This window comes from Callithrix jacchus, chromosome 3, assembly GCF_049354715.1.
Source record: "Callithrix jacchus isolate 240 chromosome 3, calJac240_pri, whole genome shotgun sequence".
Lineage (NCBI taxonomy): Eukaryota > Metazoa > Chordata > Mammalia > Primates > Cebidae > Callithrix > Callithrix jacchus.
Window position 1 is genome coordinate 154968212 of NC_133504.1, and position 26888 is coordinate 154995099.

General features: G+C 41.7%; 1 protein-coding gene across 3 annotated transcripts in view; it reads left to right on the plus strand.

The window, feature by feature from the left end:
* TLR6 (toll like receptor 6) overlaps positions 1-16569 on the plus strand; it is a 36984-nt gene extending 20415 nt beyond the window's left edge. For all 3 annotated transcript variants that reach the window (XM_078367380.1, XM_078367379.1, XM_035293884.3), the window contains one exon: positions 11598-16569. In XM_078367380.1, the coding sequence (XP_078223506.1) occupies positions 11662-14052 (2391 nt within the window). In that variant the 5' untranslated portion in view covers positions 11598-11661 and the 3' untranslated portion in view covers positions 14053-16569. The remainder of the gene's footprint in view (positions 1-11597) is intronic.
* Positions 16570-26888: the final 10319 nt, after the last annotated feature.

The following is a 26888-nucleotide window of genomic DNA, read 5'->3' on the forward strand; positions in this document are numbered from 1 at the left end:
GTGTTTCATCAGGGTGTCTATTTTCCTGAGACAAAGCTTGAGTGTGGCAGGTTTGCCCTAACACAGCTCCGGATACCTTTTCGTGAGCGAAGCTGCTCCTGGATCCTGCTGTTGTGTTTTCTGTGTTTCTTTGTTTTCAGTGGCAAAGTGGATTTTCAAATGTATGTGTGTCTCAGTGGGTGTTCTGATGGGGAGTTGGGAGAAGTTATATGGGTCAGTGAAGAGCTTTTAAGCATATGCTGTTCTGTAATAAAAGTTCCCCAACTCAGAGTTTTCCCTCTTCCAAAGAATGGTTGGTTGAAACTCTACTCATCTCTTGCCTGTTTTACAATTTCCAGTATATCCTCTGATGATGAAAAGTGGATCCTTTGTAAATAAAGAACTCATCTCTTGACTGTTTTACTATTTCCAGTATATCCCCGATGGTGAAAAGTGGGTCCTTTGTAAATAGAACTGAGGGATGAGCAGTGCTCATTTTGGTAATCTACTCTCAATTATTCCTGCAGCTCAGAGACCTACTTTAAAAATGTTGTGCCTGCTTTTGTCCCCCAGGAACTGGTAGATGCTTTCCTATGCAGAACAGAGCCTGAAAAGGTTCTGAGCCTGCCTAGCAGTTCTAATCTTTTGTCTCAGTCATGATCATGGGGTCTGCGGGCTCCCACACCTGCCTCCATGCCTTAGCCAGGAAATCTTTTCTTGTTTGCTCAGCATCATGGTCATGAACATCAATGTTTATAATCTGTTGTAATGCAGTGATGCCTTCTGGGCCCTGAGGAAGTAGTTGTCTCTTCCATACAGCGGCTTTAGCCTGACAAACTTTGTTTCATTGTGTCAGTCAGTGTGTTAGCTGTTGGAACTTGATGTTTTCAGATGATCATGTGCTGAATCCTGTCTCTCTAAATTTGTTGCTTGTGGTTTAATGTAGGTTGGAAAAATACTCACCCATTGTAAGAGGAATTGTGTCAACAATGAGATCCTATGACTGAAAACACTCCTGGGATTAAAAAGAGCACAGTATATGAGTCATTGCAATGGCCTGAATGTTTGTGTCTCTCTGAAATTCATATGCTGAAACCTAATTACTGACATGATGGTATTAGGAGATGGGGGCCTTTGGAAGGTGATTGGGTCTTGAGGACGGGTGGTCAGGATGCCACTGTGGGAACTGGGTGGCCATGGAGACATGTGTGGCCTCGTGTGCTGGTACACAGAGGCATGCTGGCTTTTGCCCCCTGTGGGGGCTCACAGATGGTTTTCTGTGCAGATCAGAGCCTGGAGGGAGTAAACTCCTGAGCATATGTCTGAGTTTCTGAGACTGTCTCCTTGCTTTCCCTTTAGAATAATTTTAGTCCTACCCCTTTTCCCAGTCACCAACATGGGATCTGTGGGCTTGTGTGCCTGCTACCAGCCCCCAGAAAGACACAAATGCCCAGTTCGGCCTATGTTAATTACATTTTCTCCATGCCTCCATGAATGGTGCTATCATTTCTGCCAGGCCACTGATAGCTAGTTTTGGTCAGGTCCAATTCATGAAGGTGGAGTGAGTAGGTAGTTCCTCCTTAAGATATACATGTAGCCTCATTCCAGTCCTCATTTGCCCTCCCAAAAGGATTGATCCCTTCATCTTCCACAGGGCTTTGGCCATCACATTATAGGCAGATCCACCTCCTGGCCAGGCCTCAATGTCCTGCCAACCACCTTCCTCCCCTTCCTTTTCTTTTGATGTCACCTTGGCCAAATTGGGTTGGGGACAGAATCCTGAAAGTTGGGTTTGGGTCAGAATCCTGAAAGACACAATCCCACGTGCCATAATCCTGAATGTTGAAATCCTGGAAGATCGAAATCCTGAAAATATGATTCTGAAAAAAATAAAATTAAAAAGATTATTTAAAAGACATTCATTTACATTTTTGAAATGAAACATATGAAAACATGACAATAGTTTATAAGTCACTTTATGCAATAAAATAGACAATAATGACATACATATTTTTGCAAGTATGAACACTTAGACATGCTAAGGACAGTGGCATGGTAAACACTCATGAACAGATGAAACATACTCACAAATAAATGACTTATATAACTGCTGCCACCCACACCATCAAACCATGATGGACAACCTAAGTCCTTTGATACAATTGATCAAAAACTGATGGGTCACCACCACATATATAGTAGCCCAGAGAGCTGAGAGCTCAAAAAATTTTATCTGTCACAAATGCAGATGGATAAAAAGAACTTCTCTTTATTTATTGAGAAAGCTTCAATGTTTTCTCTCTTTCTCTTTCTTTTTAATTCCTGCTCACTGCAACCACCTCTGCCTCCTGGGCTCAAGCCATCCTCCACTTCAGCCTCCCAAGTAGCTGGGACTACAGGCAGGCATCATCATGCCTGACTAATTTTTGTATTTTTTTGCAGAGACAGGATCTCATCATGTTGACCAGGCTGGTCTCAAACTCCAGAGCTCAAGCAATCTGGTCACAAGCCATCTGCCCACCTTGGCCTCCAAAAGTGCTGGGATTACAGAGCATGAGTTCTTTCTATTGCATTGATCCTTTTACCATTCTGTAATGTCTTTTTTGTCTCTTTTGATCTTTGTTGGTTTAAAGTCCGTTTTATCAGAGACTGGGATTGCAACCCCTGCTTTTTTTTTTGCTCTCCATTTGCTTGATAAATCTTCTTCCATCCCTTTATTTTGAGTCTATGTGTGTCTTTGCTCATGATATGGGTCTCCTGAATACAGCACACCAATGAGTCTTGACTTTTTAATCCAGTTTGCAGTCTGTGTCTTTTGATTGGGGCATTTAGGCCATTTACATTTAATGTTAATGTTGTTATGTGTGAATTTGATCCTGCCATTTTGTTGACACAGTTTCTTGATTGCATCATTGGTCTTTACCATTTGGTACATTTTTGCAGTGGATGGTACTGGTTGTTCCTTTCCTTGATTAGTGCTTCCTTCAGTAGCTCTTATAAGGCAGGTCTAGTGGTGAAGAAATCTCTCAGCAATTGCTTGTCCATAAATGATTTTATTTCTCCTTCACTTATGAAGCTTAGTTTGGCTGGATATGAAATTCTGGGTTGAAAGTTCTTTTCTTTATGGATGTTGAATACTAGCTCCCATTCTCTGTTGATCAATTCTGCTGAGAGATCCACTGTGAGTCTGATGGGCTTCACTTTGTGGGTGACCTGACCTTTCTCTCTGGCTGCTCTTAGCATTTTTTCCTTCATTTCAACCCTGCTAAATCTGTGCCTTGGGGTTGCTCTTTTTGAGGAATATCTTCATGGTGTTCTCTGCATTTCCTGGATTTGAATGTTGGCCTGCTTTGCTAAGTTGTGGAAGTTCTCCTATATAATATCCTGAAGAGTGTTTTCCAGCTTGGATTCATTCTCCCCATCACATTTAAGTACACCAATCAAGAGTAAGTTAGGTCTTTTCACATAATCCCGTATTTCTTGAGGCTTTATTTCATTTCACTCTTTTTCTCTAACCTTGCCTTCTCATTTTATTTGAGTTGATCTTCAATCTTTGTTATCCTTTCTTCTGCTTGATCAATTCGGCTGTTGAGATTTGTGTAAGCTTTGTGAAGTTCTCATGCTGTGTTTTTTCAGCTCATCAAGTCATTTATGTTCTTCTCTAAGCTGGTCATTCTGGTTTGCATTTCGCCAACCTTTTTTCAAGGTTTTTAGTTTCTTTGCATTGGGTTAGAACATGTTCCTTTTGCTCAGAGAAGTTTGTTATTACCCACCTTTTGAAGCCTGCTTCTATCAGCTTGTCAAACTCATTCTCCATCCTGTTTTGTTCCCTTGCTGGTGAGGTGTTGAGATCCCTTAGAGGAGGAGAGGCATTCTGGTCTTTGATGGTTTCATTCTTTTTGCACTGGTTTCTTCCCATCTTCATGGATATATCTACCTTTGATCTTTGAAGTTGGTGATTTCAGGTGGGATCTAAGTGGACATCCTTTCTGTTGATGTTGAAGCTATTTCTTTTTGTTTTTTAGTTTTCCTTCTAACAGTCAGGTTCCTCTGCTGTAGGGCTGCTGGTGGTCCACTTCAGATCTTGCTTGCCTGGAAATCACCTGTGGGCGTTGCAGAACAGCAATGATGGCTGTCTGATCTTTCCTCTGGTAGCTTTGTCCCAGAAGGGTACCTGCCAGGTGTCAGCCAGAGCTCTCCTATATGAGGCATCTTTTTGGTTATACAGGGGTCAGGGAGCCACTTACAGTCTGTCCCTTGTCTGCCTGCAGAGGCACTGCTGGGCTGTCATGGACTCAGTCCAGCTGCTTCGTAGGCTTCCTCTAGCTTTTGTTTACACAGGTAGGTTTAGACCTGCCTCAGCAATGGCGGACACCCTTCCCTCCACTGAGCTCCATTGTTTGGGGTGGAGCTTGAACTGATGTGCTGGCTGGGAAACTGAAGAGAGAGGGTTTCAGTTTGCTGGTCTTTGTGGAAGTGGGACCTGCCCAGTCATATCACCTGTCTCCCTGCTTTCAGCTCCCCCTCTTTCTGGGGAGCGGGTATCTCTGTCCTGCAGGCGCTCTTGGTGCTAGTCAAAACATCCACCCAGATCTGTGCTGACAAGCCGAGGTGCTGGCCAAAGCTGCTGCTCAGATCTGTGCAGGTAACTCATGGCACTTTTCAGCCCAGCAGGGATCTCCTGCTCTGAGTTGCCGAGGCCATGGGAGAAGCGCAGTATCTGAATCCGAGTGCCAGGATGGGGGTAAGTCCCTGATCCTCTGATCAGTTGCACTTCCTGGGTGAGGCAGTGCCCCTCCCTGCCTCGGTTTGCCCTCCTTGGGCTACGCCCATGGTCCAACCAGTCCCATTGAAATGAACCTGGTACCTTGGTTGGAAATGCAGAGATCACACACCTTCTGTGTCTCTCTCACTGGGACCTATGCTCTGGAGCTGTTCCTATTTGGCCATTTTGGCAGAATACCCATTTTTATTAATTTTTTAAATTAATAAACTTTATGTTTTAGAGCAGTTTTTAAAATTGTCTATTTAGTTTTGCCTTTCTCAGCATATCATATAGTTGAAATAAAATACTATTTAGCTTTTTCAGACTGACTTCCTTCACCTAGCAAAATGGATTTAAGGATCTTCCACGTCTCCCTCCTTTCCTTTCCTTCCCTCCCTCCCTCCCTTCCTTCTTTCCTTTCTCTCTTTCATTTTTCTTTCTTCTCTCTTTCTTTCCTCTTTCTTTCTCTCCTTCATTCCTTCCCTCCTTTCCTTCCTTTCTTCCCCTCCCTTCCTCCCTCTCTCCCTCCTTCCCTCCCTTCCTGCTCTTTCCTTCTTTCTTTCTTTCTCTGTTTCCCTCCTTCCCTCCCTCCCTCCTTCCCTTCCTCTGTTCTTTCCTTCCTATCCTTCCTTCCTCCCTCCCTCCCCTTCCCTTTCTTTCTTTCTTTCTTTCTTTCTTTCTTTCTTTCTTTCTTTTTCTTTCTTTCTTTCTTTTCCTCTCTCTCCTTCTCTCTCTCTCTCATCTTTCCTTCCTCACAAACAAATCATACATATTTATGGGGGTATTTTGATACATGCATACAGTGTGTCAAATCAGGGTATTTAGGATATCCACCGTCTCAAACATTAATCTTTGTGTGTGTGTGTGGGGGGGGGGAACATTTCAGATCTTCTCTTCTAGCTGTTTTGAAATATACAATAAATTATTGTTAGATATTGTCACCCTACTGTGTTATTGAACACCAGAACTTACTCTTTTTATCTAATTGTATGTTTTTATCCATTAATCAACCCTTCTTCATTCTCTCACTCACCTCTTGGTCTCTGGTAACTATTGTTCTACTCTCTAATATTTTAGCTCCCACAGATGAGTGAGAACATGCAATATTTGTCTTTCTGTCTCTGGCTTGTTTTGCTAATGTAATGACCTCCAAGTTTGTCCATATTGATGCAAACGACTGGATTTAATTATTTTTAATGGCTGAATGGTATTCCATTGTGCATATATATCACATTTTCTTTGTTCATTCATCTGTTGATGGACACTTAGGTTGATTCCATATTTTGGCTATTGTAGATAGTGCTGCAATCAACATGGAGGTGCAGGTATCCCTTTCATATACTGATTTCTGTTTTTTATGATAAACATCCAAAAGTGGGGTTGCCGGATTGTATGTTTGTTCTATTTTTAGTTTTTTGAAACACCTCCATATTGTTCTCCATAATGGCTGTACTAATTTATATTCCCACCAACAGCATGTAAGAGTTCCTTTTTCTCTTCTTTCTCACCGGGATTTGTTATTTATTGTCTTTTTGATGATAGCCATTTAAACTAGAATGAGATGATATCTCATTGTGGTTTTGGTTTGCTCTTCTCTGATGATTCATGGTGACCATTTTTTTTCATATACCTGTTGGACATTTGTATATCTTCTTTTAAGAAATAGCTATACAAATCCTTTGTCTACTTTTTCATAAGGTTATTTTTTTTTGCTGTTGAGTTGTTTGAGTTCCTTGTATATTGTAGTTATCAGTCTCTATTGAATGATTAGTTTGCAAACATTTTCACCCATTTAACCCTGTTATCTCTTCACTATGTTGATTGTTTCTTTTGCTGTGTGGAAGTTCTTCAGTTTAATATAGTCCCATTTGTCTATTTATGTTTTTGTTGCCTGTACTTTTGAAATCTAGCCATAAAGTCTTTACCTAGACCAATGTCCTAAAGCATTTCTTCTGTTTTCTCCTAGTAGTTTTATACTTTTAAGTCTTACATGTAAGTCTTTAATCCATTTTGAGTTGATTTTTGTATATGGTGAGAAATAGGGGTCTAGTTTCATTCTTATACATATGAACAAATGTGAAGCCAGCACCATTTATTGAAGAGTAGCCTTTCCCCAATTATATGTTGTTGGCGGCACCTTTGTTGAAAATTGATTGGCTGTAAATATGTGGATTAATTTCTGAGTTCTGTGTTCTGTTTTCTTAGTCTGTGTATCTGTTTCTGTACCAATACCTTGCTACTTTTTCTTTGTAGTATCTTTTGAAGTCAAGTAGTGTGATGCCTTCAGCTTTGTCCTTTTTCCTCAGTATTGATTTGGCTATTTGGCGTGTTTTGTGGTTCTATACCAATGTTGAGATTATTTTTTATATTTCTGTAAATAATATCATCGGTATTTTGATAGGGATTGCATTGGATCTGTAGATTGCTTTGAGTAGTGAAGTCGTTTTAACAATATTAATTCTTCCAATCCATGAACATGGGATGTCTTTCCATTTTTTAGTGTTCTCAATTTCTTTCATCAGTATTTTTTAGTTTTTGTTGTAGGGACCTTTTGCCTTCTTGATTAAGTTTATTCCTAGGTTTTGTAATTGTCTTGTAGCTATGCAGATAGGATTGCTTTCTTAATTTCTTTTCTTTTCTTTTTTTTGAGACTGAGTCTCACTCAGTTGCCCAGGCTGGTCTCAAACTCCTGACCCTGGGTGATCTGCCTGCCTCAGCCTCTCAAAGTGCTGGGATTACAGGTGTGAGCCACCACACTCAGTCCTTGTCTGGTTTTTGTATCAGAAAATAGCTGGCTTTGTAGAATGAGTTAGGAGGAATTCCTTCAATTTTTTTGAATAGTTTGAGAAAAATTGGTATCAATTGTTAAAAGTTTTGTGGAATTCAGATGGGGACACCAGGCAGGCCTGTATTCAGGCCCCAGTGATGGCAGCAGTGGACTGGGCTTGCCAGTCCTCAGGCCCCTGAGTGATGTATGTGGGCACTGGTGGTGATGGGTCCAGGCAGGAGGTCCTTCAGCCTCCAGGAGATTTATTTGGATACTTGCAGTGGCAGTAATGGACCAAATGAGAAGGCAGGTTCTGGGGCCCTTGCACAATTTGTGTGGCATCAACTGTAGCAGTAGAAAAAGTGGGCCAACCCTCTGGCCCCCAGGTGGCATACATGGCAGCAGCAGTCTGGGCAAACCAGTTCGTAGGACCCCATGTGGCATGTGTGGATGAGTGTTGGCCATGGCAGTGGCAGGCAGGCACTAGCAGTAGAGGGCATGGTGGACCTGTCCTCAGGCCCCTTGAAGGCGTGTGTAGGTGTGTGGTGGTCCTGCTGCTAGGGAAGGTGGGGTTGCTGTAATTGTCAGTGGCCCTGGGCAGGTAGCTCTTAGGCTCTGGGGAATGCATACTTTGACTCCCTTTGTCCCAGGGAGAGCCACTAGGTGCACTGTGCTTCCTCTTTCCTGGGATGTAGGGCATTGCATGGGCTAGAGTGCTGGGAACCTAACAGCACTGTTGGGTTTAGCTGGCATTACAATACTGTAGCCCTGTAGGTGGATGTAGGAGAGAATCAGTGGGGCTTCAGAGGTATGGAGATTCAGGGTTGTTGGGCCCCAGAACAGGATTTGTATGGTGAAGGCTGGACTCTTAAAATAGCACTATGCTGAAGTTGTTTGGATCTCGGGGAATGAGTTATGTGGGATCCAATACAAAGTCCCATTGTGAAACACATGCCATTGCATAGATTCCAGATAGTCTCAGGGCCTGTGAGGGCCAAGGGGCTAGCTCATGGCTAGGATTACAGGAGTCTGTAGTGGAAATGGGGACCTCTGAAGATCTCTCAGTTATCCTTTCCCTGGAATGGGGACTTCTGGTTCAGAGCTAGTCCCAGCTGGGCTGGCTGCTTCCCTTCCCTCTTCTTCCATGCCTCAGAGGTCCACTGTCACTTCCCTACTCAATTCCAGTGTTTTCTCTTAGATGCTCATTTAATGTGTGATTATCTGCTCACTGTTTTAGTTCTTTGCAGAGGGGCGAGTGCTAGGTGCCTCTATTCAGCCATTTTGTAGCTTCTCCAGCTCATTTTTAAATTGTTGAATAATATTTTTTTTGTGTGAATGTACCAGTTTGTTCATCCTTTTACCTATTGAGGGGTATCTTTTTGCTACCAATGTTTGGCAGTTATGAACAAAGCTTCTATAAACATCCATGTATAGGCTTTTATGTGGACATAAATTTTCAGTTATTTGGTTAAATAAACAAAGAGAATTCTTGTTGCTACACACCCTCACCAACATTTGATGTTGTTTTTGGATTTTACTCATTCTCATAAGTGTAGTGTAATTTCATTGTAAATTAATCTGCAATACCCAGATGACATATACTGTTGAATAGCTATCTATATGTGTATTTGCTCTTTGTAGATCTTCTTTGGTGAGGTGTCTGTTTCGATTTTTGTGCCCATTTAAAAACTAGGTTGTTTGTTTTATTATTGTGGAGCTCAAAAGTTCTTTGCATATTTTGGATACAAGTCCCTATCATATATGTGTTTTGCAAATATCTTTTCTCAGTCTGTGGTTTGTCTTTTCACTCTCTTGCAGTTTCTTTTGCAAAGCAAACATTTTAACTTTAATGAAGTCCAACTTAACAGTGTTTTCTTTCTTGGATTATGTTTTTGATGTGGTATCTAAAAAGTCATCACCAAATCCAAAGTCACCTAGATTTTCTCCTATGCTATCTTCTAGAATTTTCATAGTTTTGCATTATACATTTATGCCTATGGTTAATTTTGAGCTAATTTTTGTGAAAACTGTAAGGTCTGTGTCTAACTTCCTCCTCCTCCCCCTCCTTCTTTTTCCCCTTCCTCCGCTTCTTCTCCTTCTCCTTCTTCTTGTAGGGGTCTACTTTCTCCAGAACCATTTGTTGAAAACACTATCCATTCTCCACTAAGTTGCCTTTGCTCCTTTGTCAAATAGCAGTTGATTATTTTTGTGTGGGTCTATTTCTAAGCTCTGTATTCTGGTCATTTGATCTATTTGTACATTCTTTCACCAAAACCACACTGCCTTGATTACTGTAACTTTGTAGTAAGTCTTAATGTTAGGTAATGCCAGTTATCTGACTTTGTTCTTTTAATTATTTCCCCCCTGTGAAAGAACAGTACTTTCTTGTTTCTTTGCATGGCTAATTTTTTAAAAGCAAATATATTAGAGATTCCTTTAATGCCAGGTTACACAATCAAAAAGACAACAATCTCTTTTTATTTGCTTTTTTGCAGAGTTTGTGTAACTTCAGGGCAAAATCCAGAGCAAGTCCCCTGGGAAATCTGGGGGCTAGTGATTCTTTTTCTTTTTTCCCCAGACATTTTAAACACTAGAATGAGGTAGCTCTAGAAATCACATTCTGTCCCCCTTTCCCAGAGGGTGTTTTTTTTTTTGACAGGGTCTCATTCTGTCACCCAGGTTGAAGTACAGTGGTGTGATCATGGCTCATTGCAGCCTCAACTTCCCCAGGCCCAAACAATTCTCCCAACTCAGCCTCCCAAGTAGCTGGGACTATAGGCACATGCCACCATGTCAAGCCAATTCTTGTATTTTTTGTAGAGACGGGGTTTCACCATGTTGCCCAGACTGGTTTTGAACTCCTGGCCCAAGCGATCCGCCTGCCTTGCCTTCCCAAAGTTCCAGGATTACAGGCGTGCCTGGCTTCCGTTTCCCAGAGTGTATTGTTGCTTCTTGTGGCTTGTAGTTGCTTGTTTAATTACTTTTCTAAATATTTTTTATAAAGACTATTCTTTGTCATGTGTGGCTATTAAATTCTGTGTCCAGTTAGCTTAGTGGTCAGCTAGTGACTTGAGATTTCTTTACACATCTGGAGCAAAAACAAAAACAAAACAAAATACCGAAAGCAAAAGCCAAAACTCCCCTGATCTTTGCAGATTGGCTGTGTTGGAGCACTTTCTCAATGCTTAGCCAGGCTATTCACAACTCCACCTTAGCCTTCACTTTCTGCATGCATGGACGCTAGAGATCAGCCAGGGGTGAAAGTTGAGAATTTTCTCAGGTCTCTTCTGAGCATGTGTCCAGCTTGGGCACATTGGTGAACTTCTAGACTCCCTGTATACACAGAGATTTCCAAAGCCTTTTTTCTCTCATATATCTTTGCATATTTCCCAGGGTTTCTGGCATGTCCACTGCTTGCCCCCACTGTTAGCCCTTGCTCAGGTGTATATTTGCCTTTAAATGTTTACAACAAACACCACCCAGGAGGCTGCTCCAGCCCTAAGAAAGTTATAAGGTGTGCAAAACAAAGGCAAGCCCCTGAGTGTGACTCCCTCAGGCAGCAACCAGCCAGGTCAAAACACACAACCACAGTTCTTTGATAACAAGGCCTATATTACTCCTTCTGGCATGAGCAAGCTATATAACTGGTAATAAAAAGTATCAGTAAATTATGGGGATGGCCAGGAGCAGTGGCTCACATCTGTAATCCCAGCACTTTGGGACGCTGAGGTGGGTGGATCACGAGGTGAGATCAAGACCATCCTGGTTAACATGGTGAAAGTCCATCTCTACTAAAAATACAAAAAAATTAGCCAGCGTGGTGACAGACACCTGTAGTCCCAGCTACTTGAGAGGCTGAAGCAGGAGAATCACTTGAACCTAGGAGGCAAAGGTTGCAGTGAGCTGAGATTGGGCCAGTGCACTCCAGCCTGGGTGACAAAAGTGAGACTCCGTCTCAAAAAAAAAAATTATATGGACAGAAATGACTCTACTAGTGAATGAATAAATCATTTAGATTTTTGGTAAGTGGAAGTTTGAAAGTAACCATCTGATCTTTATTAATCTTAGTGTATATTATATTTCTAGAATTTGGACTCATATCAAGATGCTTTGAAGAATAACAACCCTTTAGGATAGCCGCTGCAACATCATGACCAAAGACAGCGAACCTATTGTGAAAAGCTCCCGTTTTGTTTGCCTTACGATAATAATAGTTGGAACCATCATCCAGTTCTCCGACGAAAGTGAATTTGCAGTAGACAAGTCAAAAAGAGGCCTTATTCATGTTCCAAACGACCTACCGTTGAACACCAAAGTCTTAGATATGTCTCAGAACTACATAACCGAGCTTCGGGTTTCTGATGTGAGCTTTCTGTCAGAGTTGAAAGTTTTGAGACTTTCCCATAACAGAATCCAGCTACTTGATTTGAGTGTCTTCAAGTTCAATCAGGATTTGGAATACTTGGATTTATCTCATAATCAGTTGCAAAAGATCTCTTGCTATCCTATTGTGAGTTTCAGGCATTTAGATCTCTCATTCAATGACTTCAAGGCCCTGCCCATCTGTAAGGAATTTGGCAACTTGTCGCAACTGAATTTCTTGGGATTGAGTGCTATGAGGTTACAAAGATTAGATTTGCTTCCAGTTGCTCACTTGCATCTAAGTTATATCCTTCTGGATTTAAGAAATTATTATGTGAAAGAAAATGAGACAGAAAGTCTACAAATTCTGAATGCAAAAACACTTCACCTTGTTTTTCACCCAAATAGTTTATTCTCTATCCAAGTGAGTATATCAGTTAATACTCTAGGGTGCTTACAACTGACTAATATTAAATTGAATGATGACAACTGTCAAGTTTTCATTCATTTTTTATCAGAACTCACCAGAGGTCCGACCTTACTGAATTTTACCCTCACCCACATGGAAACAACTTGGAAATGCCTGGTTAGAGTCTTTCAATACCTTTGGCCCAAACCTGTGGAATATCTCAATATTTACAATTTAACAATAATTGAAAGCATTCGCAAAGAATATTTTACTTATTCTAAAACGACGTTGAAAGCATTGAAAATAGAACATATCACAAACCAAGTTTTTCTTTATTCACAGACAGCATTGTATACAGTATTTTCCGAGATGAACATTATGATGTTAACCATTTCGGATACACCATTTATACACATGCTGTGTCCTCATGCACCAAGCACATTCAAGTTTTTGAACTTTACCCAGAATGTTTTCACAGATAGTATTTTTGAAAAATGTTCCACGTTAATTAAATTGGAGACACTTATTTTACGAAAGAATGGATTAAAAGACCTTTTCAAAGTAGGTCTCATGACTAAGGATATGCCATCTTTGGAAATGTTGGATGTTAGCTGGAATTCTCTGGAATCTGGTAGACATGAGGAAAACTGCACTTGGGGTGAGAGTATAGTGGTGTTAAATTTGTCTTCAAATATACTTACTGACTCCGTTTTCAGATGTTTACCTCCCAGGATCAAGGTACTTGATCTTCACAGCAATAAAATAAAGAGCATTCCTAAACAAGTCATAGAACTGGAAGCTTTGCAGGAACTCAATGTTGCTTTCAATTCTTTAACGGACCTTCCTGGATGTGGCAGCTTTAGCAGGCTTTCTGTGTTGATCATTGATCACAATTCAGTTTCCCACCCATCAGCTGATTTCTTCCAGAGCTGCCAGAAGATGAGGTCAGTAAATGCAGGGAACAATCCATTCCATTGTACCTGTGATCTAAGAGAATTTGTCAAAAATATAGGCCAAGTATCAAGTGAAGTAGTAGAGGGCTGGCCCGATTCTTATAAGTGTGACTACCCAGATAGTTATAGAGGAACCCCACTGAAGGACTTTCACATGTCTGACTTATCCTGCAACATAACTCTGCTGATTGTCACCATCGGGGCCACCATGCTGGTGTTGGCTGTGACTGTGACCTCCCTCTGCATCTACTTGGATCTGCCCTGGTATCTCAGGATGGTGTGCCAGTGGACCCAGACCCGACGCAGGGCCAGGAATGTACCCTTAGAAGAACTCCAAAGAAATCTCCAGTTTCATGCTTTTATTTCATATAGTGAACATGATTCTGCCTGGGTGAAAAATGAATTGGTACCTTACCTAGAGAAAGAAGGTATACAGATTTGTCTCCATGAGAGAAACTTTGTTCCTGGCAAGAGCATTGTGGAAAATATCATCAACTGCATTGAGAAGAGTTACAAGTCCATCTTTGTCTTGTCTCCCAACTTTGTCCAGAGTGAGTGGTGCCATTATGAACTCTACTTTGCCCACCACAATCTCTTCCATGAAGGATCTAATAACTTAATCCTCATCTTGCTGGAACCCATTCCACCGAACAGCATTCCCAACAAGTACCACAAGCTGAGGGCTCTCATGACACAGCGGACTTATTTGGAATGGCCCAAGGAGAAAAGCAAACATGGGCTTTTTTTGGCTAACATTAGAGCTGCTTTTCATATAAAATTAACACTAGTCGCTGAAAACAATGATGTGAAATCTTAAAAAAAGTGAAGGAAATCCAATTTAAGAAACCATTATTTACTTGAATTATGTGAACAGTACAGTTCTAAGTAACTGTCTGGAGATGTCTCCATTATTATCCTCATGCCTTCAGGAAAGACTTAACAAAAAAACAACGTTTCATCTGGGGAATTAAGCTAGAGGGTGAGGTGGTACTCAACTTGCCAGTGACAGACAGCCCAGTCTCTTTTGGTTTAATCATTATGTTTCAAATTGAAACAGTCTCTTTTGAGTAAATGTTCAGTTTTTCAGTTCCTTTTCCAAATGGATTCTGTGTGAGCAACAGTTTATATGGCTTCATGGCTGCAAGAAGACAGTCAACTTCAGCATCATATGCTCTGGCCCTTAGAGTGCCCTGGGAATTCTATTGGTCTCTGGGTCAGCGTTGTTATTTTCTTTAACTTTGGGGCTTGGGGAAAAAATGAGATCAGCTATGACATGTAAAAAAAGTCTTCAGTTTCACATATGTGTAATAGCTTATTTAATCTTTTATCCTGCTACACAAATATATAATTAACCAATGAGGTCTCATGATGTAATAGTGTAGGTATGTAAAGGAAAATATGGACTTGGTCATAAGCTGTTGAGGGGAAAGACGTGGATTTAGATACTTTCCAAGAAAACTCAGGGCCAAATTTATTTGTAACTAGATATTGAGTGGGACTTTTCTGGTTGTCTCAGAATTCTGGCTAAAGCCCCAAAGCTGACAAAAGACTGTAAATGCACCCACATGATACTAGACACAGCCAGCCTAGACTTATAAAAAGATCAGAAAGAGACCAGTGACTCCCAGTCCATACTATCCATCTCTAGAAGACTAGAGTCAAAAGAGTGATTAAAGAGTCATTAAGTGGAGGTTCCAGATTAAGAGGGAGATTGCTTTGAATTTCTTGCAAAGACAAGTGTGAGGGGCTCTAAGCATGGTAGAAGGTAGCCTGCAATCCCACTCCAAGACTGAAAGCTTGCAGATTAACAGGAGCACGCAGGTTCAGTGCAGCAGATTGGGTGTGGCTTGAGAGCTCTTGGAAGAGCTTGATGAATGCTGGCGTTTGGGATGAAGGTGGGCACTGGCAACACAAAAGCTGGTAAACAGTGCTTGGCAAAAACAAAATTCGATAAATATTTGTTGAATGAATATGAGTGCTTCCCACCTGGGAAATTCTGAAGGCGAAAGTTTGGCTTGGGCAACCCAAAATGGCAGGACGAGAGAAGAGAAGCAGTGATAGCAACCTGCCCTTCCATTATTGGCATGGTAAGAGTATGTGAATTTCTTCATATGGCTTTGACTATGGAAGAGTAGCTGGGCTTGCACTGTCATGATGAGATGTCAGCCAATAGCGCAGACTGTTGTGCAAAAAGACTATAGCAGTAAGAGGACATGGGGTTGGGCAGAAGAGGGGTTCAGGGTGGAGGTTGCTGCAAGAAGTCAGCTAGATAATGTGCCACTGCATCATGGAACTGTGCAATGTGGGGTACACTCAAGGCCTCCCAATAACTCACAGATGCGCCCTGTGAAAAAGCCAGCATATGGACTCTGCCATGTTAGCAGGCAGGAACATGTTAGCCTGTCTGCCTTATTCAATAGTTAACTATGGGAAGATCCACTCCTCTTTGTATAATAACCTCTTCCCTTCCAATGACACGGGAACCTAGACTATAGAGAAGACAGGGACAGTGGAGAAAGAATAAAGAAACTGATTACATTCTTTCTTCATTTCACTGTAAGAAAGGCCAAGCCGACTTTTGAATGAGGTGTGACACTGACGTTACATTGAACTGGACTGGACATTTTAATCTCTTAAATAGAGGTGCAATGAGTAAAATGAGCTTTGTCACTAAAATTTATGGTATCTGCCCAAGACTCAGGAGTGATGATGGAAGGAGATCCAACAGAACTTTGTTGTAATGCATTGGTTAAAGAAGAATGAAGCCCTTGCTTTCTGGACTTAGCTCATTCCATAAACTGGTTTTGGCCAGGCACAGTGGATCCCACCTCTAATCCCAGCACTGTGGGAGACTGAGCCAGGTGGATCACTTGAGGTCAGGAGTTTGAGACCAGCCCAGCCAACATGGTGAAACTCCATCTCTACTAAAAATACAAAAATTAGCTGGGTGTGATGGTAGGCACCTGTAGTCCCAGCTACTCAGGAGGCTGAGGCAGGAGAACCGCATGAACCTGGGAGACGTAGGTTGTAGTTAGCTGAGATAGTGCCAGTGCATTCCAGCTTGGGCAACAGAGCAAGACTCCATCTCAAAAAAATTAAAAGAAAGAAAGAAATAAACTGGCTTCATAAAACCTGTAACAAAATAAGCCTTAATGATATTTTATTAGTGTCATCTTCTGTCTGTGTCAGCTCTTCCTTGCTCCTCAGGAGAACACTCATTTTCCTCCCTAGGCTCTATCCCAAAACGGTATATTCTTCCACAACCTCTGTTGAACAGATTTGATGAACACTTGCCTAATCTAAAAACAATAAAAACAACAAGCAACAACAAAAACTGCCACAGATTCTAAATGATCAAATCTTTTTAAATGGTCTCAATGTTTCCTACAAGATATTGTTGATATTGAAAATATAGAATTTTAGCATTAACATTTTTTTTTAAAAACCTACATCCCCTCGGTGGAGGTGCCTCCCTGCAGTTGAAAGTAGAGTCTCCACAGCCGCTCTCCATCACATTCCTCCACATTCTTCCCATTTCTTTTCTTCACAGCACACATCACTGTATGAAATTGTCTTGCTTGCTTAGTTGTTTACTTGTTTTCTCTTTCTCTCCACTAAAGTATAAGCTCCAAGAGAACGGGAGCGTTCTCCACCTGTGCCCTGCCTCTCCCCAGTGCCAAGGGGACCCTGCGCCCGCATTGTAGATGCACAATAAAAACTCGTGGGATGAGCAAATGGCTCTGAAATGGTCCCATGCAGGACATGTCTGTGAAGTCCTGGATTTTATCTAAAAAGCCCAGGCAGGCAGGGGCGGGGTTCCACAGGGCCACAGTTCCACCCTGATCTGCCCCCTGGGCGGTGCCTAACCTTGGCAGTGGACGTCTTCGCCTTGCACACTGCTCCTCCCCATCCACCACTGGAGGACTGTTGGGAAAAACTGCAAAGGAGAAAGGACTTACAGGGTGCCTATGTAAATTGGTTATGAGTAACACACAAACAAGGAACAACAAACTGTAGAAGGCCGCAGGAGGCCTCTGAGGAGGAAGTCCTCTCCATGCCTCATGTTCCGATGCAGGGTGTCCTTGGCTCTGTTGCCATAAGTAATTGTGCTCAAGGACATAAAACCCCTTTGTAGCACTATGAGGTAGCCAGGCTTGTAGGCTCCTTGTAAGGCCAGTGTTCCATCAGCTGTGCCTAGATAATAAGCTAAAGATAACCACATGTTCTTGTTTTATGAAACTCCCAAACTGCCAATGTTATCAATTCTTAGAATGACACACCAGTTCCAGCCACGAATTCACTTTCTGCTCACTGATTCATTCCACCATCAGTCCGCCCCTACCCTATAGATCAAAGTGATTGTAATCGATAAACAATGTGGATGATCAGAGCTCAGGGCCTTCATTGTTTCCTCCAGAGTAATAAAGTGATGGCCCCCTGGTCCCACCTTTTCTCTTAATCTGTCTTTCTCTCATTCCTTTGTTACCACTGAATTTGGGGTACCCATGGGTGATGTGGGGCTCATGGATTCTCTACATAGCTGGGGCGACTCAGCTCCAGGTTTAGCAGGACATTGTGAGAAGGGAAAGGCTTTCTTTTGGAGGTTTGGTGAGCCCTTCTCTGTGCATCACTTGCCCGCCCCACAGTGGCCCTGCAGCTCATCCCATGGGTCCCATTGCCTGGTAGGACGTGTGCTTTTGTTTTGAGGGTTATGCATCTTCTGTGTCGTCCTTTTCTGGGAGGTTGAAAAATGGGTCCAGAAAGACAAAAAAGAAAGAAACAAACAATAAAACCCCAAAAATCCATACAAATAAAGTATCTTTTCCATCCGTGTTTGAGCTATTCCTTCTCATGCCCCCATCCAATGCCATAATTTGGTAAGTTTGCCTCAACACGTTTTCATTTCTTAACACTGTGGTGAGAATAACCAATAGATCCTGTAGTAAGATGTCAGGTTAAAAGGAATGGAGCACCGCAAAGATGACTAAGTTCTGAGATGTGTGTTGTTAGGTGATTTAGCCTTTGGTTGAACATCATAGAGTGCACTCACACAGACATAGATGACATAGCTTACTACACACCTAGGTTTATGCTATAGCCTGTTGCTTCTAGGTGATTGTAACACAATGCTAAGTATTTGTGTATCCAAACGTATCTAAACATATCAAGGATACAGTAAAAATATAGTAAAAAATATAAAAAAATGGTATACTTGTATGGGGGCACTGATGTGGTTTGGCTGTGTCCCCACCTAAATCACATCTTAAATTCCCATGTGTTGTGGGAGGTGTAAGATTTATTGCTGAAGTAAAATGAGGAAACTGAGGCGAGTATAAAAAAGTGAGAAGCCAATTTATTCAGCTCCCGGGCAAGCTTCAGTGGCCCAAGTGGGGTCAGAGAAGTCACACCTGGTTGTTCAGGGCATGGTGTTTTATGGGGAGTGCAGGCAATTGATTGGTTACTGGGGAAACAAAGAGAAGGCATTTCTATTGGCTGTTGAGGAGCAGGAAGTACATGGAGTTAAAGTAGGAAGTACATGGAGTTAAAGTAGGAAGTACATGAAACTAGCTGCCATTGGTAGGCGGGACCTTGGATAAGCGGGCCTTGATTGACTACTGGGGAAACAAAGAGAAGGCATTTCTATTGGCTGTTGAGGAGCAGGAAGTACATGGAGTTAAAGTAGGAAGTACATGAAACTAGCTGCCATTGGTAGGCGGGCAGGACCTTGGGTATGCAGGCCTGCAGGGGGCATATGGGGTAGGCTGTTGCTGGGCAGGGAATGGTGGGGCTTCTTTAAAAAAAATTTCTCAGGGCTGGGCGCGGTGGCTCACACCTGTAATCCCAGCACTTTGGGAGGCCGAGGCGGGTGGATCACGAGGTCAAGAGATCGAGACCATACTGGTCAGCATGGTGAAACCCCGTCTCTACTAAAAATACAAAAACTTAGCTGGGCACTGTGGTGCGTGCCTGTAATCCCAGCTACTCAGGAGGCTGAGGTAGGAGAGTTGCCTGAACCCAGGAGGCGGAGGTTGCGGTGAGCCGAGATCGCGCCATTGCACTCCAACCTGGGTAAACAAGAGCGAAACTCCGTCTCAAAAAAAAAAAAAAATTTCTCTGGAGGGTTTTTTTAACAGCAGGCTGGAGGTTGGATGCATAATTTAGTGCTGAATGTGGGCTTGGGCATGGTATGCAGAGGTGGGTGTGGGGAAGCCTTGTGGGGAAGCCAGATAATGAGCTTGGGTGATGACGCAGTTATCAGGCACGGAGAGTGATGAATGTATCCATTTGACTTCCGGCAAGGCAACCGGCCTTACAGGAGGGACCAAGTGGGAGGTGATTGAATCATGGGGGTGGATCTTTCCCATGCTCTTCTGATAGTGAATAGGTCTCATGAGATCTAATGGTTTTGTAAGGGGGAGTTTCCATGCACAAGTTCTCTCTCTTCCCTGCCACCATGTAAGATGTGACTTGCTCCTCCTTGCCTTCTGCCATGATTGTGAGACTTCCCCAGCAGTGTGAAAACGGATTACTACAGGCACTTACCATGAAATGGAGCTTGCAAGACTGGAAGTTGCTCTGGGTGAGTCAGTGAGAGTGGTGAGTGAATGTGAAGACCTAGGACATGACTGTATCCTACTGTGGACTTTATAAACACTGTACATTTAGGCCACACAAAATTTCTTAAAAACTTTTTCTTTCTTTAGTAATAAGTTAACTTTAGCTTATTGCAATGTTTTTACTTTGTCAACTTTTTGCTTTAAAATTTTTTTGGCTCTTTAGTAATAACACTTAGCTTAAAACACAAACACGTTCTACAGCTATACAAAAATATTTTCCTTCTTTATATCTTTATGTTTTTTCTATGTAAAAATTTTTTTATTTTTAACTTTTTAAACTTTTTTATTAAAAACTGAGATACACACACACATTAGCCTAGGGTTACATAGGGTCAGTATCAATATCATCGTCTTCTACCTCTATCTCTTATTCCATTGGAAGATCTTCAGGGGCAATAACACGCATAGAGCCATCATCTCCAATGGCAACAATGCTTTCTTCTGGAAAACATCCTGAAGGACCTGCTTGAGGCTTTTTTATAGTTTGATTTAAAAAAGTAAGTAGGAATACACTCTAAATTAATGATTAAAGTTACCATCTAGTAGATACAGAAACCAGTAACATGGTTGCTTATTATCATTATCAATTATTATGAACTGTGCATAATTATACAGTGCTATGCTTTTTTTTTTTTTGAGACGTAGTTTCGCTCTTGTTACCCAGGCTGGAGTGCAATGGCACGATCTCGGCTCACTGCAACCTCTGCCTCCTGGGTTCAGGCAATTCTCCTGCCTCAGCCTCCTGAGTAGCTGGGATTACAGGCACGCACCACCATGCCTAGCTAATTTTTTGTATTTTTAGTAGAGACGGGGTTTCACCATGTTGACCAGGTTGGTCTCGATCTCTCGACCTCGTGATCCACCCGGCTCGGCCTCCCAAAGTGCTGGGATTACAGGCTTGAGCCACCACGTCCGGCCCAGTGCTATGCTTTTATATGACTGTCAGTGTAGTGTGCTTGTTTACAACGGCATCTCCACAAACGTGTGTCATACATTGCACTACAGTGTTACTAGGCCATAGGAATTTTTCGGCTCCATTATAATCTTATAGGGCCATGGCTGTTGAGTGAAAAAGTGCATGACTGTACCACAAACTGAGTAGCTTATAAACAATGGAAATTTATTGCTTATAGTTCTGGAGGCTGCAAAGTCCAAGGTCAAGCTGACAGATCTGGTGCCTGGTGAGGGCCCATTTCCTGGTTTATAGATGGTTTGTCTTTTCACTGTATCCTTACATGTGAGAGGGCACTAATCCTATTCATGAAGACTCCACATTCATGATCTAATTGTCTCCCAATAGCCCCAATTCTTAATACAGCTGTTCCTCCATATCCACAGGACATTGGTTCCAGGAGCCCTGTGGATCCCAAAGTCTGTGACTGCGCAAGTCCCTCATATAAAATGGCATACTTCCAGCCTGGACATCATAGTGAAACCCCATCTCTACAAAAAAAAAAAATACAAAAATTAGATGGACATGGTGGCACATGCCTGTAGTTCCACCTACTTGGGAGGCTGAGGTGGGAGGATAGCTTGAGTCTAGGAATTCCAGGCTGCAGTGAGCTATGATCATGCCATTGCGCTCTAGCCTGGGCAATAGAGGAAGACACTGACTGAAAAAAAAGTGTACTATTTACATATAACCTATATACATCCTCCCATATACTTAAATCATCTCTAAATTTCTTACAATACCTAATACAATTTAAATGTTATGTAAGTAGTTGTTATACTATATGGTCTTTTATTTTTATTATTTTGTATTATTGTATTGCTGTTTATTTATTCACTTACTGAATATTTTCAATCCATGGTTGTTTGAATCTGTGGATATGGAACCCATGGATATGAAGGGCTGACTATATTATCCCCTCGGGGGTTAGGATTTCACCATATGAATTTTGGGGGGACACAAACATTCAGACCATAGCAAAAGGGATGAGAAACTGAGGTTATTGACCAGGGAGGGCTGCTATGATGAGCCTTGCTGAAAGGTCTTTCATCAGGAGGATCCTGGGCATGTGGCTGGGAAGGGTCCTGGGCATGTGACTGGGAAGATTCTTCACAGGGGAGGGCACGGTGGGTGCAAAGTTGGAAGTGAAAGAACACCGTAAGCAAAGAAACTGTCAAGTTGGCAGTGTTGCTGGATGTGCTTGTTTCCTGTGGCTGCCATGACAAATTACCATGAACTGGGTGGCTTAAAACATCAGAAAGTTATTTCCTCCAGTTCAGGAAGGCAGAAGTCAGAAATCAAGGTTGGCAGGTTGGTTCCTTCCAGAGGCTCTCAGGGAGAAGTCATCCCTTTCCTGTCTCCTAGTTTCTGGCGGTTGCTGGCAAACCTTGGTGTCCCTTAGTTCGCAGAGGCGTCAACTGCTTCTTAGAATGACCTGAGGGACATGCTCCAATTGTTAGCAGCTTTCTATAGAATGTGGCACATAATATTTCTTTGTCTTTAGTTTTGGACCCAAGTGACAGGAAAAGTTCCAGTCAACACTCTAATATGTAATCAGTAGAACCAACAGATGAGAAGAGAATCCAAAATTGTTGGTAGGCTATTGAATTACATGGCAGATGAGCAATCTAAAATAAGTGTCCTAAATTAGGGTTAAATAATCAGTAATCTGTGCCTGTGTCTTCACATGGTGTTCTCCTCTGAGTCTCTTTTTTTCCCTGTCTCTTACAAGGACACTCTAGTTGGATTTAGTGGCCTCCTTAATCCAATGGCATCACATTTTGGTCCTTAACTTAATTAGATCTACAAAGACTCTTTTTCCAATGAGATATCAGAATAAATCTGAATTAAATGTACATAAATGTTTCTAGGAACGGTGGAGGACACTGTTGAACCCAGTCCTCTGAGGTTGTCATGACCGTCTCTGATGTCCTGGAGACCCAGTTGAGTGTGGCAGCAGAAAAGAAATACTATCCCGGAAAGAGTGAAGACTCTGAAAGAAGCTGGTTGGAAAGTCAGAGGTACAAATAAAGGAGTACTAGGCAAAGAGAAAAGAATGGATGGATGTAAGAGCATAGGAGAGTGGATGGAGACCTGGGATATAAATGGGAAGAGTGTGTGAGTTTTAAAGACAATGAGACCTCGAATATGGGGAAAGGAGGAAGTATTTCTGTCTAGGATTCTGGAGACTGTTTTGATTAGAAAGGAACGAGACTAAACTACAGGGAGTAAAAGACCTGACGGGATTTCTAAAACCACAGGTACTTCCTGAGAGTTTCAGTTACAGTTAGTTGTGAGGAATCTCAACATCATCTAGTCCAAATGTGGCATAGTTTTAAATTTTTCTCCAGTCATTCTATCTACTGGATTCTGAAATTCTCCCCTTATCACTTATTAATGATATCTTGAGCAGGTTTAATACTTCTCAGTCCTTTTGAGATGTTGATACTGCAATCTAGTTTAAAACTCGAAATCTCCATCTCCATCTAACTCACTTCTTTCTGCATATCACAGGCTAGGCTTGTAGCTCAACGTTGGCATATATTTTGGAGGTAGGCATGGTTTATCTGAGATACACTCTTCTTGCCCCTTCCTCTCCCAGATCTAGCTTTTCTGATGTGGAGATCAGGGATGAGTGGTAAGAGGGTGGATATCCTTTTCTATAGTTGTGTTGATTAAGGTATAGGCTAACCTGCAGAACACGGAGACCTCAAACACAGAGGCTTAAATAAGAATCAGGTTTATTTCTTTCTCAAGTAATAGGAAAAAATAGTGCTAAGAGGTCTACAATAGGTAACTAACTTATCTCTACTGCACAAGGTCATTCAAGGGCTCAGGATGGCCAGATGGCTCTGTTTACTATTGCTCTGGTCTTCTCTTATGGCCTCCATTCTTTCTTACATGGAACCACAGGAACTGATGAAGCCCTCCTCTGCCTTTTTGTATGTGTGTGGCCCAAGGGGCACTTGGGTGAAAACACCCCCTTTCCCAGATACCTGATACCACAGTCTCTAATTGCCAGTTGGCAAGGGTTGGTCCAATGGAAATCTCCAACAGGGTAGACACCAGTCCCTTTACTAACTTACACTCCTGAACTCCAGGGGCCACATATAATGTTCTCTAAGACTGCTCAGAGGGGGAGGGGAATCAACCTCAGAGGATGATCCTGCATATTGCTGCATCAAAACAAGCATCCTCTTGAGGAAAGAGATGCCCGATCTCCCTGTCCAGTGTCTATGAGTTATGCTACTGTTATTCCCCCTTCATTTGGCTTGAGAAAGAGGTCATCTCTTGCATAGGGAGAGGAGCTTGCAGGCTTATATCATAAACATTCATCTCCTGGTACTGCTGACTCTCTTGCCACCCTCCCCAGCATTCTCAGGTGGATGGGGAAGGTAGGGTGGCGGGATGCCATAGATGGTGCTATCGGATTCAACTGCTTCTTAGAATGCCCTGGGGGACATGCCCCAATTGTTAGCAGATTTCTACAGAATGTGGTACATAATACTTCTTTGTCTTCAGTTTTTGGCCCAAGTCATAGGAAAAGTTCCAGTCAACATCTTATTATGTAATCAGTACAACCAACAGATGAGAAGAGAAACCAAAATTGTCGGTAGGCTATTGAATTACATGGCAGAGGAGCAATCTAAAAAAAAGTATCTTAAATTTGGGTAAAATAATAAAAAAGATAATTCATGTATAGTAATAGGAAAAAAGGCAAAGAATAATGGTATGGGTTTATGTCTATTGGTTCAAAGAGTCCACTTTGTAGAATATATATTAAGAAAATAATTGTTCATACACATCCCAAGGAAATACTGCTGCTTATTGCAGAATTGTTTCTAATTGCAAAAATTGGAAGCAATTTAAATACCCAACAACAGAAGATTGGTAAAATACATTATAAACTAAAATATTAAAAAGTACATTATAAATAAAATGGAATATTATCCAGCCATTAATGTCAAAATTATAGATGGATAATTACTGACATGAAAAGATATTTATGATGGATTATGAATTAGGAAAAGCAGATTACAAAGAGTATACATAGTATGATGCTATGTGTGTGTGCACGCACTTGAGCATGTGTAGGTAGATAAATTGTTACAAACTTTCTGAATCACAATTTGCAGTAGGAGCCAAGACCCTAAAGAATGTTTATATATCTAGAAAAATGACTGTATGGTTGCTCTAAAAATGTTATTGATGTACCTCTATTTGGCAAGATTATTGTGATTGAAATATTTTAAAATTTATTTATATTCCTTATTTTTCTTCAGTAAATATTTGTTACTTAGATAATTGAAAATTAAAATAAAAAATACATTTGAGAAGGACACATACACATATATCTATCTTATCTTGTTATGAAAAAAAGCTTTCTAAATCTAAAAGCAGGCTAGCCATGGTGTGCTAGAGCTTGCTTGTACATATTTGTAAAATCTGATTCTAAAACATTCAGGGGCCAGGCATGGTGGCTCACACTTGTAAACCCAGCACTTCGGAAGGCTGAGGCAGGTGGATCACTTGAGGTCAGGAGTTTGCAACTAACCTGACCAACATGGTGAAACCCCATCTCTACCAAAAATACAAAATTAGCCAGGTGTGATGGTGCATGCCTGTAATCCCAGATTCTTGGGAGGCTGGGGCAGGAGAATCACTTGAACCGAGGAGGTGGAGGTTGTAGTGAACCGAGATCATTACATTGCACTCCAGCCTGGGCAACAAGAGTGAAACTCCTTCTCAAAAAATAAAATAAATAAATACATACATAAAAATAAAATATTCAAAAATTTTGCAAAAAAATTAATTGGTAGCTAGCCCTCAGCTATATTGGGAATATGGACACTGCAGATATCAGCAAATGCTACAGATCACACTTTCCTTTTGAACCTGCTTTACCAGCACACAGCTGAATGACAGTAACAGCGAAGAAAAGGGGAACTTATTTGTTTTTGTTTTTTTTTGAGATGGTGTCTCACTCTGTCACCTAGGCTGGAATGCAATGGCGTGATCTCAGCTCACTGCAACATCCGCCTCCCTGGTTCAGGTGATTCTCCTGCCTCAGTCTCCTGAGTAACTGGGATTACAGGCGTGTGCCACTGCAGCCAGCTAATTTTTGTATTTTTAGTAGGTACGGGGTTTCAACGTCTTGGCCAGGCTGGTCTTGAACTCCTGAACTTGTGATTCACCTGCCTCAGCCTCCCAAAGTGCTGGGATTACAGGCGTGAGCCACCATGCCCAGCCGAACTTATTTGTTTATATAAACATGAATGTGTTTATTGGTTCAAAGAATCTCAAAATGCTAAGGTAAATGATAGGGGAAGATGTTTCCAAAAAGTCTGACAGAAAGTCAATGTCAGTAACATAAAAGAGAATATACAGTGTGATATGGTTTGTATCTGTGTCCTCACCAAATCTCATGTCAAATTGTAATCCTCTGTGTTGGAGGTGGGGCCTGGTTTGAGGTGATTAGAGCATGGGGGCGGAGTTCTCATGAATGAGTTGGTACCATTTCCTTGTGCTGTTCTCGTGATACTGAGTGAGTGAGTTATTGTAAGATCTGGTTGTTTAAAAGTATGCAGCACCTCCCCACTCTCTCTCTCTCTTGCTCCTGTTTCTGCTATGGAAGACACCCTGCTCCCCCTTTGCCTTCCACCATGATTGAAAGCTTTTCAAGGCCTCCCCAGAAACAGATGCCACTATGCTTCCTGTACAGTCTGTGGAACTGTGAGCCAATTATGTTGGGATTCACTTGGGATGGGTGGCAAATATCAGGGATATATAGGGAAAGTTGGAAGATTATAGTTGCAAACCTTTTGGAAAGCCAAAAGGTTTTAATGGAACGGGCTGAAGCAGCCAGTTCATTATGTTAGAATTTTAAGTTATAGGGTAAAAGATTAGGATAATAAAAGCTTCCCTAGTTAAGTCTGTTTACCCCACATGCCTTTGTTCCTACTCTAATTTGTTTGCTCATGTAAACTTTGTGCTGGATGGTCCTCTCAGGGGAAGTCAAAGGGGAATTATCTGTTAATGGTGTTTAATCTGGGCCCTGGAACCAAAAGCTTTTAGCATTTGCAA